This window comes from Xiphias gladius, chromosome 3, assembly GCF_016859285.1.
Source record: "Xiphias gladius isolate SHS-SW01 ecotype Sanya breed wild chromosome 3, ASM1685928v1, whole genome shotgun sequence".
Lineage (NCBI taxonomy): Eukaryota > Metazoa > Chordata > Actinopteri > Istiophoriformes > Xiphiidae > Xiphias > Xiphias gladius.
This window is the reverse complement of record NC_053402.1, coordinates 8,225,887-8,239,724: the sequence shown is the minus strand read 5'-3', so window position 1 is coordinate 8,239,724 and position 13,838 is coordinate 8,225,887. Positions and strand designations below refer to the sequence as shown.

At 40.3% G+C, this 13,838-nt stretch overlaps 1 protein-coding gene across 2 annotated transcripts; it reads left to right on the top strand.

Annotated features, from left to right (window-relative positions):
• The first annotated feature begins 224 nt into the window (after positions 1-224).
• On the top strand, positions 225-13,012 carry tefb (TEF transcription factor, PAR bZIP family member b). 2 transcript variants are annotated; one of them, XM_040120384.1, is made up of 4 exons: positions 225-469; positions 6,640-7,206; positions 8,321-8,538; positions 9,112-13,012. In XM_040120384.1, exons 1-4 carry the CDS (start codon positions 367-369, stop codon positions 9,325-9,327), a joined length of 1,104 nt encoding a protein of 367 aa, XP_039976318.1. In that variant the 5' UTR covers positions 225-366; the 3' UTR covers positions 9,328-13,012. The 2 variants fall into 2 exon arrangements, with proteins under 2 accessions (XP_039976318.1, XP_039976308.1); XM_040120374.1 differs by lacking the exon at positions 225-469 and adding an exon at positions 5,314-5,887.
• The last annotated feature ends 826 nt before the right edge of the window (positions 13,013-13,838 follow it).

Here is a 13,838-nt window from a genome sequence, read left to right as displayed (position 1 = left end):
GAGCGTCCTCTGGCTTGCACGTGCTTTCCGTGCGTGGAGAGAAATGTGCCCGATTGAACACGGTTGTTGTTGTGGTTATCATTCATTAGAGCCCGCCCCCTGCTTTCTGATTTGCTCTGCGGCGTGACTGACAGGCGCGTAATCGAATCAACAGGAAATCGGGGGCGTCTTTCACTTTGCTGATTATAATACAGGCTGTTTGGGCACATGGAGGAGTACCCGTGATGTGACCTGCCGCAAAGTTGGTTAAAAGTAAGTGAAGTCAGCAGCTGAGAGCACAAACACACACGGTCACAGTTCGAGAGTCTCTCACTTAGCCGGACTCGACTTGTGGACATTACGGGATAGATTCACAGGGCGTTCATCATGTCAACAGCTAACCAGATCTTTGGAGATAGGAGCGACGTTCCTGATCTCCTTAAGTCCTTGGCTGACTATCCTTTCTCCTTCCCTGCTTTTGATGACACCGGTAAGAATATATAAATATATACATATATTTTTCAAGCAGAAAAACAGGGTTGAAACTTGTCATAGCGTTGCGTTTGCTATCATAAACTAAACTTTCAGTAAGCAGTGCTGGAGTGTAAGTACATTTATTCAAGTATTTTAAGTACATTTTTGAGGTAATTGAACTCGTCTTGAGTATTCCAGTTTGTGCTACTTGATTTGTACTCCAGTTAAGTAAATTTCCGAGGGAAATACTATACCTTCTAGTGCACTACATTTATGTGACTAGCTACTTTTCTAGAGAAAGATTTTACATGTAAAATGACTATACTTGTTTATATTATAATCATATATTATAGATATAACCACCCAATCGTATGTAAAGTAGCTAAAATTTCCTTCACCTCGACGACTTTTGATGCTCTAAGAACATTCAGTTCCCAGTTTATTAGGTCCACCAAGCTAAAACTAATGCAGTCTAAAATATCAGTACTGCAGTAAATCCTACCTAAGATTATAGTGTTCAGTTTTTGGTGAAACTGTTTTAGAGAGGTGTTAATTCAACTGTATGATAATTTTAGAGGAGTAGTTGGTGATGCTGTTGCTGTAATAACTCTGATAAAATATCAGTGAGACTGATGGAAAAAATGTGAATATGCTAGGTATACCTAATAAACTGGCAACTGCTGCTGTTAAAACTGCTTGATTCAGATTACAAATGCAGGACTAGTGTTTTTACATCAAGTTATCTCTACTATCTCAATACTGAGCTCAATACTTATTCCATCCTTGGCGTAAACTTATAATACTTACAGACAACTTTCACAAAACAACTCACGACCCTCATTAGAATGGGATCAAATGTTGCTGGGAGTCTCTCTCACACAATACAATATCGCATGGTTGCTATTGTCTAAGGTTACCATGGTTGTATGTTGATGTTAACCTGGTTGCAGGTTCAGGCTCATATGGAAAATGCATCCAGTAGCTTTGATTACTCAAAACATGCACAGATGATCAAAGGCAGTGAGCTGCATTGTGTCAGAAAACTGTCCATGCTGTCTCTCCATACAGTCACAGCAGGGCAGCCTGTACCTGATGCAACAACACTGAAACAGTCCTCACTCAGGGTTTCATCACATCCATAGTTTCCTTATGCATTCAGTTCTTCACGTATACTTTCTTGCTTGCTTGCTTTTCTCTTTTTTCTTACTATTTTTTGGCATTTTACTCTTTATTTGAGAGTCGGCAATATAGACAGACATGAAACATGAGGAGGGGGGGGGGGGCATGCAAACAAGGGTGTAATTGATTGAGATACACTGGGATCAAATGTTATGGTAACTTATACCACTAAGCCACAGGGCAACTCTTCCTTTCTTACTTACTGAGTATTTCTTTTTCCTTGTCTGTACTCACATGTCTCTGTACGCTTTGTTCAGGTACTGACAGAAACATGTTTGTATTGGTCTGTCACTGCGATGTATTTAGGGACTATAACTTATTCTGGTACTGCCTAAAGTTGGGCACAACCAGATTCTAAATATAACCCCACCTGTTGCCTCTTTCATACATGTATTGATTTTTTTCAAAAATGGATTTACCCATGGGGTTGACTGCAAAAACTAGGGCCTCTTAATATGGTATGTAAATATATTTTGAGGCAGTTTTTGTTGGATCACTGTTGTGAATAATGTGATAATTTGCTCAGTGCTGCAGAGAAATTGTTTTTAGTTTCTGCCTACATATAGCAAGGTCTAAGGTCAGGTTCAGCTACAAAACAGCACTCCTGTTGAAGGTGAGGACAGTGTCGTACATTATGCAGTATGCCTGGCTAACTGTCTATGATCAGATTTTCACATCCAAGTTAAAATGGCTCCTGTTATTCTGTTTTACTATGTTACCAACATATTTTATCATTCAATTCTAAAAAATATATATTCTTCATTCTTAAATTTTCCATTAACAGACCTAATTATATACTATGGGTATGCGAATGAAGAATCTGGAGGACCCTTCAGCAGGGTGGATGTTCACTGTTGGAGGGCAGAGGCGGGGGTAAAGTTTGGCCCTGCAGCCCTGAAACCCCAGTAGACAATGCTGGGATTTAGATACAGCATGTATGAAGACATGAACTGACATTTTGTTAATGGTACATCTACAAAGTGTTCACATGTGTGTGTCATTGGAGCTCATGCTAAATACATGCAAAATAATTATCAGGTAGTAAACTCAAATACAAACAGGGTATTATTCATTGAATTTTATTATCTTAGAGTGCTAACACTGATGAATTCCCTGACATTTGTTTGTAGTGTGTCTTACAATACAATGTGATGTAGAGCAGAATACAATTTCCCTGTTTCAAGTGTGACAAAATGCATGTGACAGCATAGTTTTTTGACATTGTCTGACAAACTGTCTGATTACAAAGTTATGCCACATGAAAAAAAAGTGTAAAATCTAAATTGTTAGAAAAGCTGTAAAAGCTTAGCCTCACGGTTGTGGGCCTCCTCAATTCTATTCAATAAGTTATTACATTGTATGAAATCAAAATGCCACAAATGACAAATTAATTGAAAAAATGAATTGAAGAAATTTGCATCATTTTGATGTTATAATGAAGTTTTTATGTGCTCCGCAGCAATAATGAAGTAGCCCTATATTTTTATTGATGGTAGGCTGTTACATGCCCCATCCAGAGTGAATATAATTCATTCTTCCAACTTAGACTTGCCTTTGGTGCACGAGTTTATGATTATTGATTTAGACAGGTACGTGCATACATCTCTGGACTGACAGTTTTACTGTCTTGTTTTTTGTCCCTGCCAGTAATATGACATGACACTGATGGGTCACCTTGCTGTCTGCCTTTTCCTTTAGCTGTCGTCAATAATGATTACATATCCTCTTTGGGACAACCTGAAATTTCTTTTTCACCTTTTCCTTCTCTGTTTCTTGTCTTTCAGCCGCATTATTATTGATCCTTATTTAACAACAGCATGCTATAATGCACTAAAAGGAATAATCTCTCTTTTCTGCTTAGGATCAATATTTTCTATTTTATCATTGAGACCAAAGACAGCTCAATCAATCATCTGCATCAGACTGTAAATATCAATCATCATGTAATTTTTTTCTTCCTGTGATTGCATCTTACAATGGCTAACAAAGGGGAAAGTTGAGGAGAGAGAAGCTTTGAGCCCTTATTTGTCCCACAGGTGTTTGTCAAGCATACTGCTTTTTCTCACTATGCTACAAGCTCACATTGAAACAGTGTTTCCATCATCATGAATGGACAGTAGAGGGCACTGAAAAGTGTTTACTCTAAGACAGGGCCAGTTTGCATGTTTTGCACTATATACAAAGCAGACCTGTTTTTGTCAATAAGCTCTGCATGATATTTAGCAAGTAACCAGGAATGACAGCTTTTTATACTGTGAACTGTTTGCACACAGGTGAGGTACTACACATTGATTTAAGAAAAGTTTGTGGTTATTGTGCCCCACACACACAGCCGTTCTTCTATCAGGCAGTGCCATAATGCAGAAAAAAATCTGTGCATATATTGCATAATTTCCTAAATTGATTTATCGTGTACTATATGTATACATACTGCATATATTTCCCTTTCACTATCCAATCAAGGTGAAATTGCTAAAAAAAAAAAAAAAAAAGATAAAAACCTTTACCTTATGTGTTATATTTGCACAATGTTTTGCAGATGCTCACTGCAAAGGCTGAGGCAACTGAAACTATCTCTGCCTATTGCAACAATGATTCAGATAAGAGGGGAGTGTAAACGGTACATCAGTCTTGTCTTCAGTCCCTTCTCTGTATTCAGTCTGCGGGGATTTCACTGCACTCCTCTCTGCTGGGGCAGTTACAGCAGACCCAGCACTTTCTTTACCGTCTGATTTACTGTGGTGAAGTTGTTTAAAAAAAAAAAAAAAAAAAAAGGAAAGAAAGGAAAAACAGATTACTGGTGAAGTTGCGATGTTGTGCGGCTTGAACATCGTGTTCCTGAACCCAAACATCCTGCTGAAGAGAGCGAGCGACCCCCGCGCACTCGCTGTCGCGTTCGGTAAAGCAGCGCGTGCATGGAAACGTGAGATTACCTCTTGTTTGGCGCTGCGAGCGTCGGCTGTGACAAAATGATAACCGTTTAAAAAGAAAAAAGAACGTTAATAATTATGGTTGTGTGAAATAGTGAATGGCACAATGGCGTCGTATAGAGGCACAGCTAAGGCCTACAAAAAAAAACTTACGTTGAATTTTTGAATGTTGCTTTAAAATGTAGATGTAGAACTATACATTATAACAAGTAGTCCAAACATTATATTTTATTATCGAAAGTACAATCAAACTGTGGTAAATTACTATAAAGACACTGAGTGTTATTATTTAAAGCGGTGAATAACGTGTACTCTTGTTTTTTTTGGGTCCCGTGCCAGCTGTTCGAACGATGGGCGCATGCCAGCTCTAGCTTGCCTTGGCTCGCACGTGCTAAATTTCTGAAGCTACGCCCCTCGACAGATTGTACTTTCATGTGAAAAGGATGGGGGCGGGGGCACGTGTTTGGCCACGAGTATGTTCTTGTGGAGGGTTGGATGCAAACCACAAACAGTCTTCGCACGGGCACACGGCGTGGTGCTTTTGGGGGGTATGGAGAGGTTGTGTGGGTGAAGACCTGCAGTTCAGTCTGTGGTCATGATTAAAGTGTGCAAATGTGTGATTTGGCATTCTTCAGCTGGATGCTCCCCGCATCCTTTCCCTGCGGTTTTTAAGCAGTGACATTTTCCACTTAAAAGATATGCTGGCTGCACTAGACTATATAGTCTTATTGCGGTGCACGTTCCGCACGTATGGATCGCACAGACGTTTTCTATATAAAGGATCGATCTCTGTGTGGACAGTTTGCGGCCAATGAGCAGTAGCAGAACTACTACTATACACACGAACGCGCGTCCATGTACTCTGTGCTTTTACAGCTGCTGTAATACATATTCATATGAACAGAACTGACAACCAATCAACTTCTACTATTCTCTGGGTGGGCGGGGCATGTGACTCATGAATATCCAACAAGGGCGCTCGGTGGGCACGTAGAACAAGGGGTTTGAGTGGTGTTGTTTTTGCACCCAAAAGCGTTAATATTGCCAAGCGTGAAAACGGCAGAAGTGGTGAAGCAAGCGAGGAGCCGCGCTTCGTCTGTTTCTCTTGTTTCCCGGTGGAGGAGGCAGCTCTCGGTACCGCTAGGAACATCGCCTCGGTCTGCTCGGAGCTCGGCAGGGAACAATGCCTGGCAAAGCCGCGGTGGCAGTGGCGCTTCAGCCCAGTGGTAACGTCGTTACAGTGGCTCCGCAGAAGTCCTTCCCTTTTGTTTTAAAGAAGATTATGGACATTCCCCCTCCTAATATCCTGGAAGAAGGCGACGACGGTAAGATTTTAAATGAAAAATACGACCGCTCAGTTTTCCCGTTTGTTTCCGTCTTATCAATTTGCTACGAGTTTGTTGACGGGTTAGAAGCTATATACTTAACTGGGCGTGTATAATCTTCTGTCTATACCAAGGGCTGGTAATTGTATTTGGATAAAATTATGGCCGGTAATTACGCGAGATTAGGACGGACATCCCATATGTTGCATGAAGCCAGTTTCATCCGAGGCTACGAGGAAACAAAAAAAGAACAAAAAGTTCTAACTCCTCTGCTGCTCTCCAAGCAGCGCATCCAGACAGGAAGGACGCTTTAAGAACAAGACGCAGTTTGGCTTTTCATCAAACACAATGGTCTACTGTCATCTAGTCCCTAGTTTGTGTGGTGATGTTGTGTTTTGGGATCCATGTGTAGAACAAGCAAGACTCTCTCCCGTTTTCTGTGGCTGTCTTCGTATACTTACTGACTCCCCCGAAGCCTAATTTTTTTTCCTTTTTTATTTCATCTAGGCATGTACTCTCTCCCTTTCGAACTCAGGTTCTTAGGTTGTAACCCACCTTTGTTAATCCCCCTTTTTTTTGCCAGATGTCACCTCCCACCTTGCCCCATTCCATCTATTATTTGGCTTTTCTTATGTGTGTGCACATGTGTCTCAGACTGTCTGAAAGGACTCCTGAAGTCAAGTGTGCACAGGTAAACCTTTCATTCAAAGCAAGCAGCCACTGATTTAACTCCTGTTCCCTGATCTCTGCAGAAATAGAGAAGGAGAAGCTGTGCTCATCTGAGGATGTGGAGGGAGGAGGGGCTGGGGCAGCCAGTGTTGGTGGAGGTTCTAGAGGAGGAGTAGGTGGCGGCGGTGGAGGGGTATCAGCCTCCCTGACCCCAGCCATTTGGGAGAAGACCATTCCCTATGATGGGGAGACCTTCCACTTGGAGTACATGGACCTGGATGAGTTTCTCCTGGAAAACGGGATCCCTGTGAGCCTGGAGGAGGAAGAGGAGCTGCAGAAGACTCTGACCTCAGTGGAAGGCAAAGGCAAATCCATCCCCAAGGCTGCTGCTACAGCTACCACTACTACTACTACTACTCCTGCTGCTGCTGCTGCAGCCTCTGCCTCTGCTTCAGTATCGCCCCCCTCTGCCTCAGCCACCTCTACAGTCACCTCAGAACCAGAGGAAACGGTGATGGTCACTACCTTACAACCAGCTAAACCAGAAGAGGAAGAGGAAGATGAAGAAGAAGAAGAAGATGAAGGACAAGAAGAGGAATCTTTGTCTGAGGAGGGAACAGCAGAAGTGACAGTGAAGGAGAAGAAAACAGGTGAGTAATTTAGATTTATAGAGATCAATATTTGTAAACATTTGGACAGCTGATGGGATTCTTCGGATACATAGTTATTTAGTTCATCTTTATTTATGATTTTAGCTAACTCCTACTGGTTTTTATTATCCTTTCCATTCCCCATTACAATTAGAGCGAGTTCCTTTGAGAAAGGATAGTTTGTAGTTTTAGTTGCTCTCACCAATGGAGACGGTGGTGTAAAATTAACTAACATGGAATACGTAGACAGACAAAACACTGACCTTTGAGCCCATATCATAGCTTTTATGTTTGGAGCATGGCCAGCATGTAGTCCATCTGTAAAAACCTTGTATCCTCAAGATTTTCTGTTGAAAACTAGAAACTAAAAATGGATATTCGCAGACCTTTGTGAAGAAAAATCATATAACATATTGACAAAAAAATCAACAAGCAAAATTCAGTGTAATGAGCTAATACAAGTATCAAACTCACAACTTTCAGAGAGAATGTGAAGTCTCCCAACGCCTGAAAAAGTTTGCAAATGCATGCAGAAATTATATTTTGCCTGAAAAGGGGACATTACAGTTCCTTAAGAAAGACATTGGTGCGTTTCTTGTTGTGTTAGAACTCTGAGGAGCAAAAAAAACCACAATGCAATCCTTAATACCACAGAGTTGAATCGAGACATCCTCGACACAGTCTACACAAAACTAACTGTTTTTAGTCTCACAAAAACAGGAATTAGAGTGCTGACTTGGATTACAATGAACAGTTTTTCCCCCTGGTCACTCCAGAAAAATGTAAATGCTGTATGCTGGGCTGCAAGTCTAACTGTTATATTTTGGATTCACTGATAAATGAGAAAACATGTTTTTCACAAGTGCCCAAAGTAATATCTTCATTTTGTCTAAAATACAGTCAGAAAACCCAATTTAAAATGAAATGCAACAGAGAAATACCCATATTTGTGCAACCATAACCAGCAAATGTTTATAATAACTGTTAATGTACTTGACAAATCAATAAACTGATCAGATATTAGTTCTCAGTACAGCAGTAGATGGGGTTAGTTTTGTTTTATTGGAGTGACCTCTCTTGGATCCAAGTTTACATTTTCTCTCCATACCCTTAGATCGCAATGCTGCAGAACGCAACACACCCTCCCCCATCGATCCAGATGCAATTGAGGTGGACATTAATTTCCAACCGGATCCCACCGACCTAGTCCTGTCCAGTGTGCCAGGAGGAGAGCTGTTCAACCCACGCAAACACAAGTTCTCTGACGAGGAGCTGAAACCGCAGCCTATGATCAAGAAGGCCAAGAAAGTGTTTGTTCCTGATGAACAGAAGGTAGGCTGATCTTAATCATATGTGTGTGGTGTTGTGATCCTGATCTGATTCTACGACTGATCATAAAGAGATATAAATTACATAATGGTGGTACAGTTTGTAATTTTTACTTAGAAATAACAGCTGAAATGGGCATTAGATTGAGCTATAAAAAAATTATTTTTTTTGATATATTCAATAGTGCTGTGTAATTTGGAAAACGGTAATTTTCATAGTAACCAAAAGACCTATTGATATACAGATGGGTTACAAATGAAAGGAAAACCTGAATAAAAATGTGAATACAGATGCTTCCATAAAAGGAAATAGGGTTCTTGGAATATGTTCAGTGTGGATGAAATGCTATATCCTTCGCATTCACCAGATTTTAACCCAGTTGAACATCAACATGTTAGACAGCTCAGTGCTCTGGGCATTCCTGGTTAAGATTAAAGCATTTGTAAACAGAGGGGTGGCTTGCGGATTAGAGATCAAAAATGGGGGGATGTTTTCACAATGTAGATGTTTGTTTCAAATCCCTTGCACATGTTGGTCGTACTCGACTGTATATCTGTCTCCCTGTCATTCCCTCAGGATGACAAATACTGGTCCAGGAGAAAGAAGAACAATCTGGCAGCGAAGCGTTCTCGTGACGCACGGCGGCTGAAGGAGAACCAGATCACTGTTCGCGCCTCCTTCCTGGAGCGGGAAAACGCTGCCCTGAGGCAGCAAGTGGCTGAGCTGCGGAAGGACTGTGGCCGCTGCAAGAACATCCTGGCCCGGTATGAGGCAAAGTACGGCCCACTGTAAAGAACTCAGAATAAAACCCATGAAGTATCAACGAGACAAAAGCAGAAATCCCTTCCCCGCAAAATTCAACACAGACACAACACCAAGGGAATCTCAATTTGCACTTTTGTCTTTGCTGACCTCCAGTCACTGTGTCAAGCTCCCGTTGTTGTTTTTAACATGATACTGGAGTTTTGGATACACACTGGCAGGCAGTGAGGCATGATGGGAGCAGTGGTCACAGGAAGGCCGGTGGAGAGCGCCTGGCTCCTACACTCAGAGAGGATAGGGTCGATTGTGGATAATCCCATGTTCATACACACATGGAAAATATGGTTTGTCTCAAGACAGTTTTCAGGAGAGTCAGGAAATATAAAAAGAGCAGGCTGGTAAAAAAGAATCACATGCTTTTAAATACTACATGAATCTGTTTTTATCACTGCATAGCACTTCTTCCTAGTGGACCAAAGCATGAGTAACATCATTTAGAAGTTGTGTATTTAGAATGGGGCATACTTGCCATCCCTCACTTATCCTTGTGTTGCACTTATGTTTGTGACAGTACTTTCTTTAAAATACTCCAGCTGAGGCTCAGAAGAAGGTTGTTTATTAACTCATGGCAGGATATGAGAGGGACAGATGAATACATTAATAAAGGAGCAGGGGGTCATTTACAGTGTTACTTCTGGCCTGAAAAGAAAGGAATCAAAGACCTCAGGTCGGCAGAGAAGAAAAGGAGGAGAGTTTGATAGTGGTGTGATCAGTTACAGTTAATTCCTTCTTGTAACCCACACGCACACATCTGCGCACACAAAAATGCTGTTTAAAAAACTATTTGTATATATAGTCATCTCCCTGCACCACATAAATATGTGTGTGTATCAGTGTGTAATCAATTTTTGCACTTTCTTAAAAAAAAACTGTAAAGATTATAATGGTGGCAGGTGTCTACCTTATTTACCACAGTGGGAGACACAGTAGCTTATAAGATATAAAACATGGATGACCTACAGTTCGAAGCTACTGTGACTTGCTTTTCTACTAACCTCAGATCAGCTTCCAGAGCCTGACACAATATTTTATTAAGGAAGACAGATTTTGGGTTTCCTTAAAAGATGGTGGTTTTACAAGTGGAGAAAGAGTAGTAGTTTTTTTCCTGTAGGTTACTTTCTTCTCTCAAAGGCATAAGTTTGAGAATCTCCAGGGCCCTAACTTGTGTAGGGGTATGTTCATATATAGGGATGTTTATTTTACTGCACACTGCAAGTAGAGGGCGCTAGAGCCACTACCTTTCTGCTCATGGTGCAGTGATGGTTGGATAGATTTTTTTCTTTTTAATATAGCCAGGCCCAAAGTTGACTGCTTCTAAACATTGTAATTAAATGATTGTCTCATGGTCTTTATTTCCTAAGACAGGAATTTTGACTGTGTCTTTATTAACCCAATACTATTCCTTATATTTGCCAAATGGTCAATGATTGCTGTATTTATTCTGATGGTAATAATGCATCTGTTGATTGTGATGTACTACAACATGTCAGATAATTCTATTTCCTTTGAGAAACAATACTTATAACGAAACCAATGACTAAGCAGGGAATTCAATGGGTAAACTGTGCTTTTGGATGTTTATTTTAAAAACAGTTTTATAATAGTGATATGGATTTTTTTTCTCTATACATACATACATACATACATACATATGTACATACAGTATGTGTCTGAACATAGAAAGGACAGGGCACATTCTTATTTACCTCATCCAACACTTCCTATTTTGAATGGGTAAAAGCTTGGTAGGGCTACAGAGTGGTGTTGGTTGAAGCAGAGAGCACATAAAAAGCAGCTTAGTTCCACTTGGCAAAACCTTGAATCCAAGTTGAGAAATTGAGTTCTTTTTGCCAAAGTGGCTGGGTCTGTGTCTAAATTAGTAAATACATTACATACTGTTACGGGACTTTATATCTCAAGTCTCTTTGACGGATGTAGATTTTGTGATTGGTCAGCTTGTGCTCATAATCACCATAACCTTGGAAAGAAAATTAATGTGGCAATAATACTCTGTTATGTAATGCTTGTTTTAATTTTGGTGATGATGTTGTATGTAAAATTACTATGATGTACTAAATAGAAATGCCCCAAAGTAATTTGTGCTTCCAGTTTAGATCCTCTGTAGTCTAGGATCCTAATGCATGAGACCCAGTAAACTTGTCTTTCTTTCTTGACTATTTTACACCAAGTGTACTTATGTCTGTAAACCATCACTGAAAACTACATATTTTTTGGATGGGAAGGTTGATGGTCTTTTGAACAGTTCTGTTAAAGGAAAAGCAGAACATCTTGATGTCTTGTGTTTATAACTCGCATAATAGCGCCCCCCGTCCTTGTGCAGCCAGTGCTTGACCTTGGGGGAAACATCAGCTGAAAACAGCATCTATTGATAACTGTTTGGATTGTTTTTCTATTTACTTAAAATTGATCTATATCTAGATACACTGGATCAGTTGGTGCTTTTGTGTTTGTCATGATAGTTTGTGTTGTTGCTTTTTTTTTTTTTTTTTTTAAAGTTTTCCGATGTTGTAGTATAACAGACATTTCATAGCAGTGTGTTTTATTTTGCATTGACATTCAAACCTGACATTGACTACATTATGCTGTTTATACATTAATGTAGTTGACAAGTGCAAACTTTTAGTTATTTTCTAACTAAATTAAAATGTTCTGCATAAGGCTTGACTAAAGGTACTGGCCAAGAGAGCCTTTTAGAAGGCAATAAATAAAGATATTTTATAGTACAGCATACAGTATGTAGCAATCTCTTTTTTTTTTTTTTTTCTTTTTTTTTTTGATGCAAAGCGCCTCATGAAAGTGGCTTGCAGTTGCGCATTAACGTTCAGCAGATTGCAGATACTCCACTTCCACGTTTACCAACCTACACCATCAATAGAGAAGGAAAATAATAGCAGCGTTGGTTTAGACCTGCAGATGTAGATGTGTAAAAATAAATTGCATTTTTTTCATTTATAGCAACTATTTCTTGTTGTTTGTTTCAGGTTTTTTTATTCAATACTTATTTCACCTCTTAGCTTAAGAAAAATCAACATGATTGTTTCACAGCGTCACAGTGTCAGTCGCAGTAACCTCCATTCATGACTTCTGCTTAATATTAAGCTTTGTCAGGGAGGTCATAATCATAAAACAGTTTGGATTCAGATATTTCATTAATAAATAATATATCTGGAAAAAAAATCCTGAAATCTAGCAAAGGTTTGCGAATTAAAAATTTAAAATATTCAGTGTCGTACACAAAAATTGTATAAAAACTGCAGTTGTAACACTCTGCATGCAGGTGGCAGGTGTTAAAGTGCTATTGTTTTTTTTTTTTGTTGTTTCTTTGTCTGTAGATGGCGCAAATGAGCATTGAAGGTCTAAATTGTTTTTAGTTTGGCTGGCTTCAGGTGCTGCGCATCAATGACACAATGTCCTTTTTTGCTATTCAAAGTAGCTACAATTCTCCTGTAAAAAATACTCAAACATCTTTATTGAATACATTTTTAAAGTCTGTTTTGTGGTGTTTTACTTTATTTTCTCTTTTTATATAAAAATGTTTTTGTTGGGTGTTTTTGTATTGTCCTAACCATGTAAAGCATACATGCAACTGCAGTGCCATGTCGTAACTGTATCTTGTATCATGTATATGAAATAAATTGGGATTTAATGATATTTGGGCTCTGGGTTTAATGTTGCCTAAGTCATCAACCAGCTGCAGCAGCTCTAAAGGGAGGCACACTGGTGTGAGAGACAAAGAAACAATAGATACCAGTTTGGTGGACAAATAGAGATGTCTTCCTCATCCTTCTTGCACGTGTACACATGCCCAACCAACCAGAATGCACATGTACACACACAAAATGTGATTTTGTTTTCATTCAGACACGGTGATGTTTCTCACTATCCCTTTGTTGCCTCGGTCCTGCTGCTCATCAGTATTCCAGAGGAGTAGGAGATGTTGCGTAATGATCACATCAACACACAGGGGAGCAACGTTGCGTAACGGCAGCAGCAGCCTGGAAGACCAGCGGGATGGGTGTGTGTGTGTGTGTGTGTGGGGACAATAGAGAAAAGAAAGCGAGGCAGCTAGGGAGGGGCTCTGTGACTTGTGAACAAGGAGAGGAAAGGATCAGGTCGTCAGAGAGATAGAGGGGAGAGAGGAGAGGAAAGGGTGCTGTAAAGGGAGAGGGAGGGAAGAAGAGGGTGAATGAGAATGGGGTGCGGGGGCAAACGATGGCAAGGGGATGGACAAAAAAAAAAATGGGGACAGGAATGCAGGTAAGGCATTTGAGGGGAGGGAGGGAGATGGGATGCAGTGAGTGGGTGATGAAGGTATGGGGGAGAGTAGAGGAGAGCAAAGGAGGAGCCCGGCCACGCATGTTAATGTCACACCACTACGTTACTATAGAAAGCACAGTCCAGTGTGTTTGCCTCACCCGAGCAAGCAAACCTTAACACTGGCTGCATCTGACAGACACTAG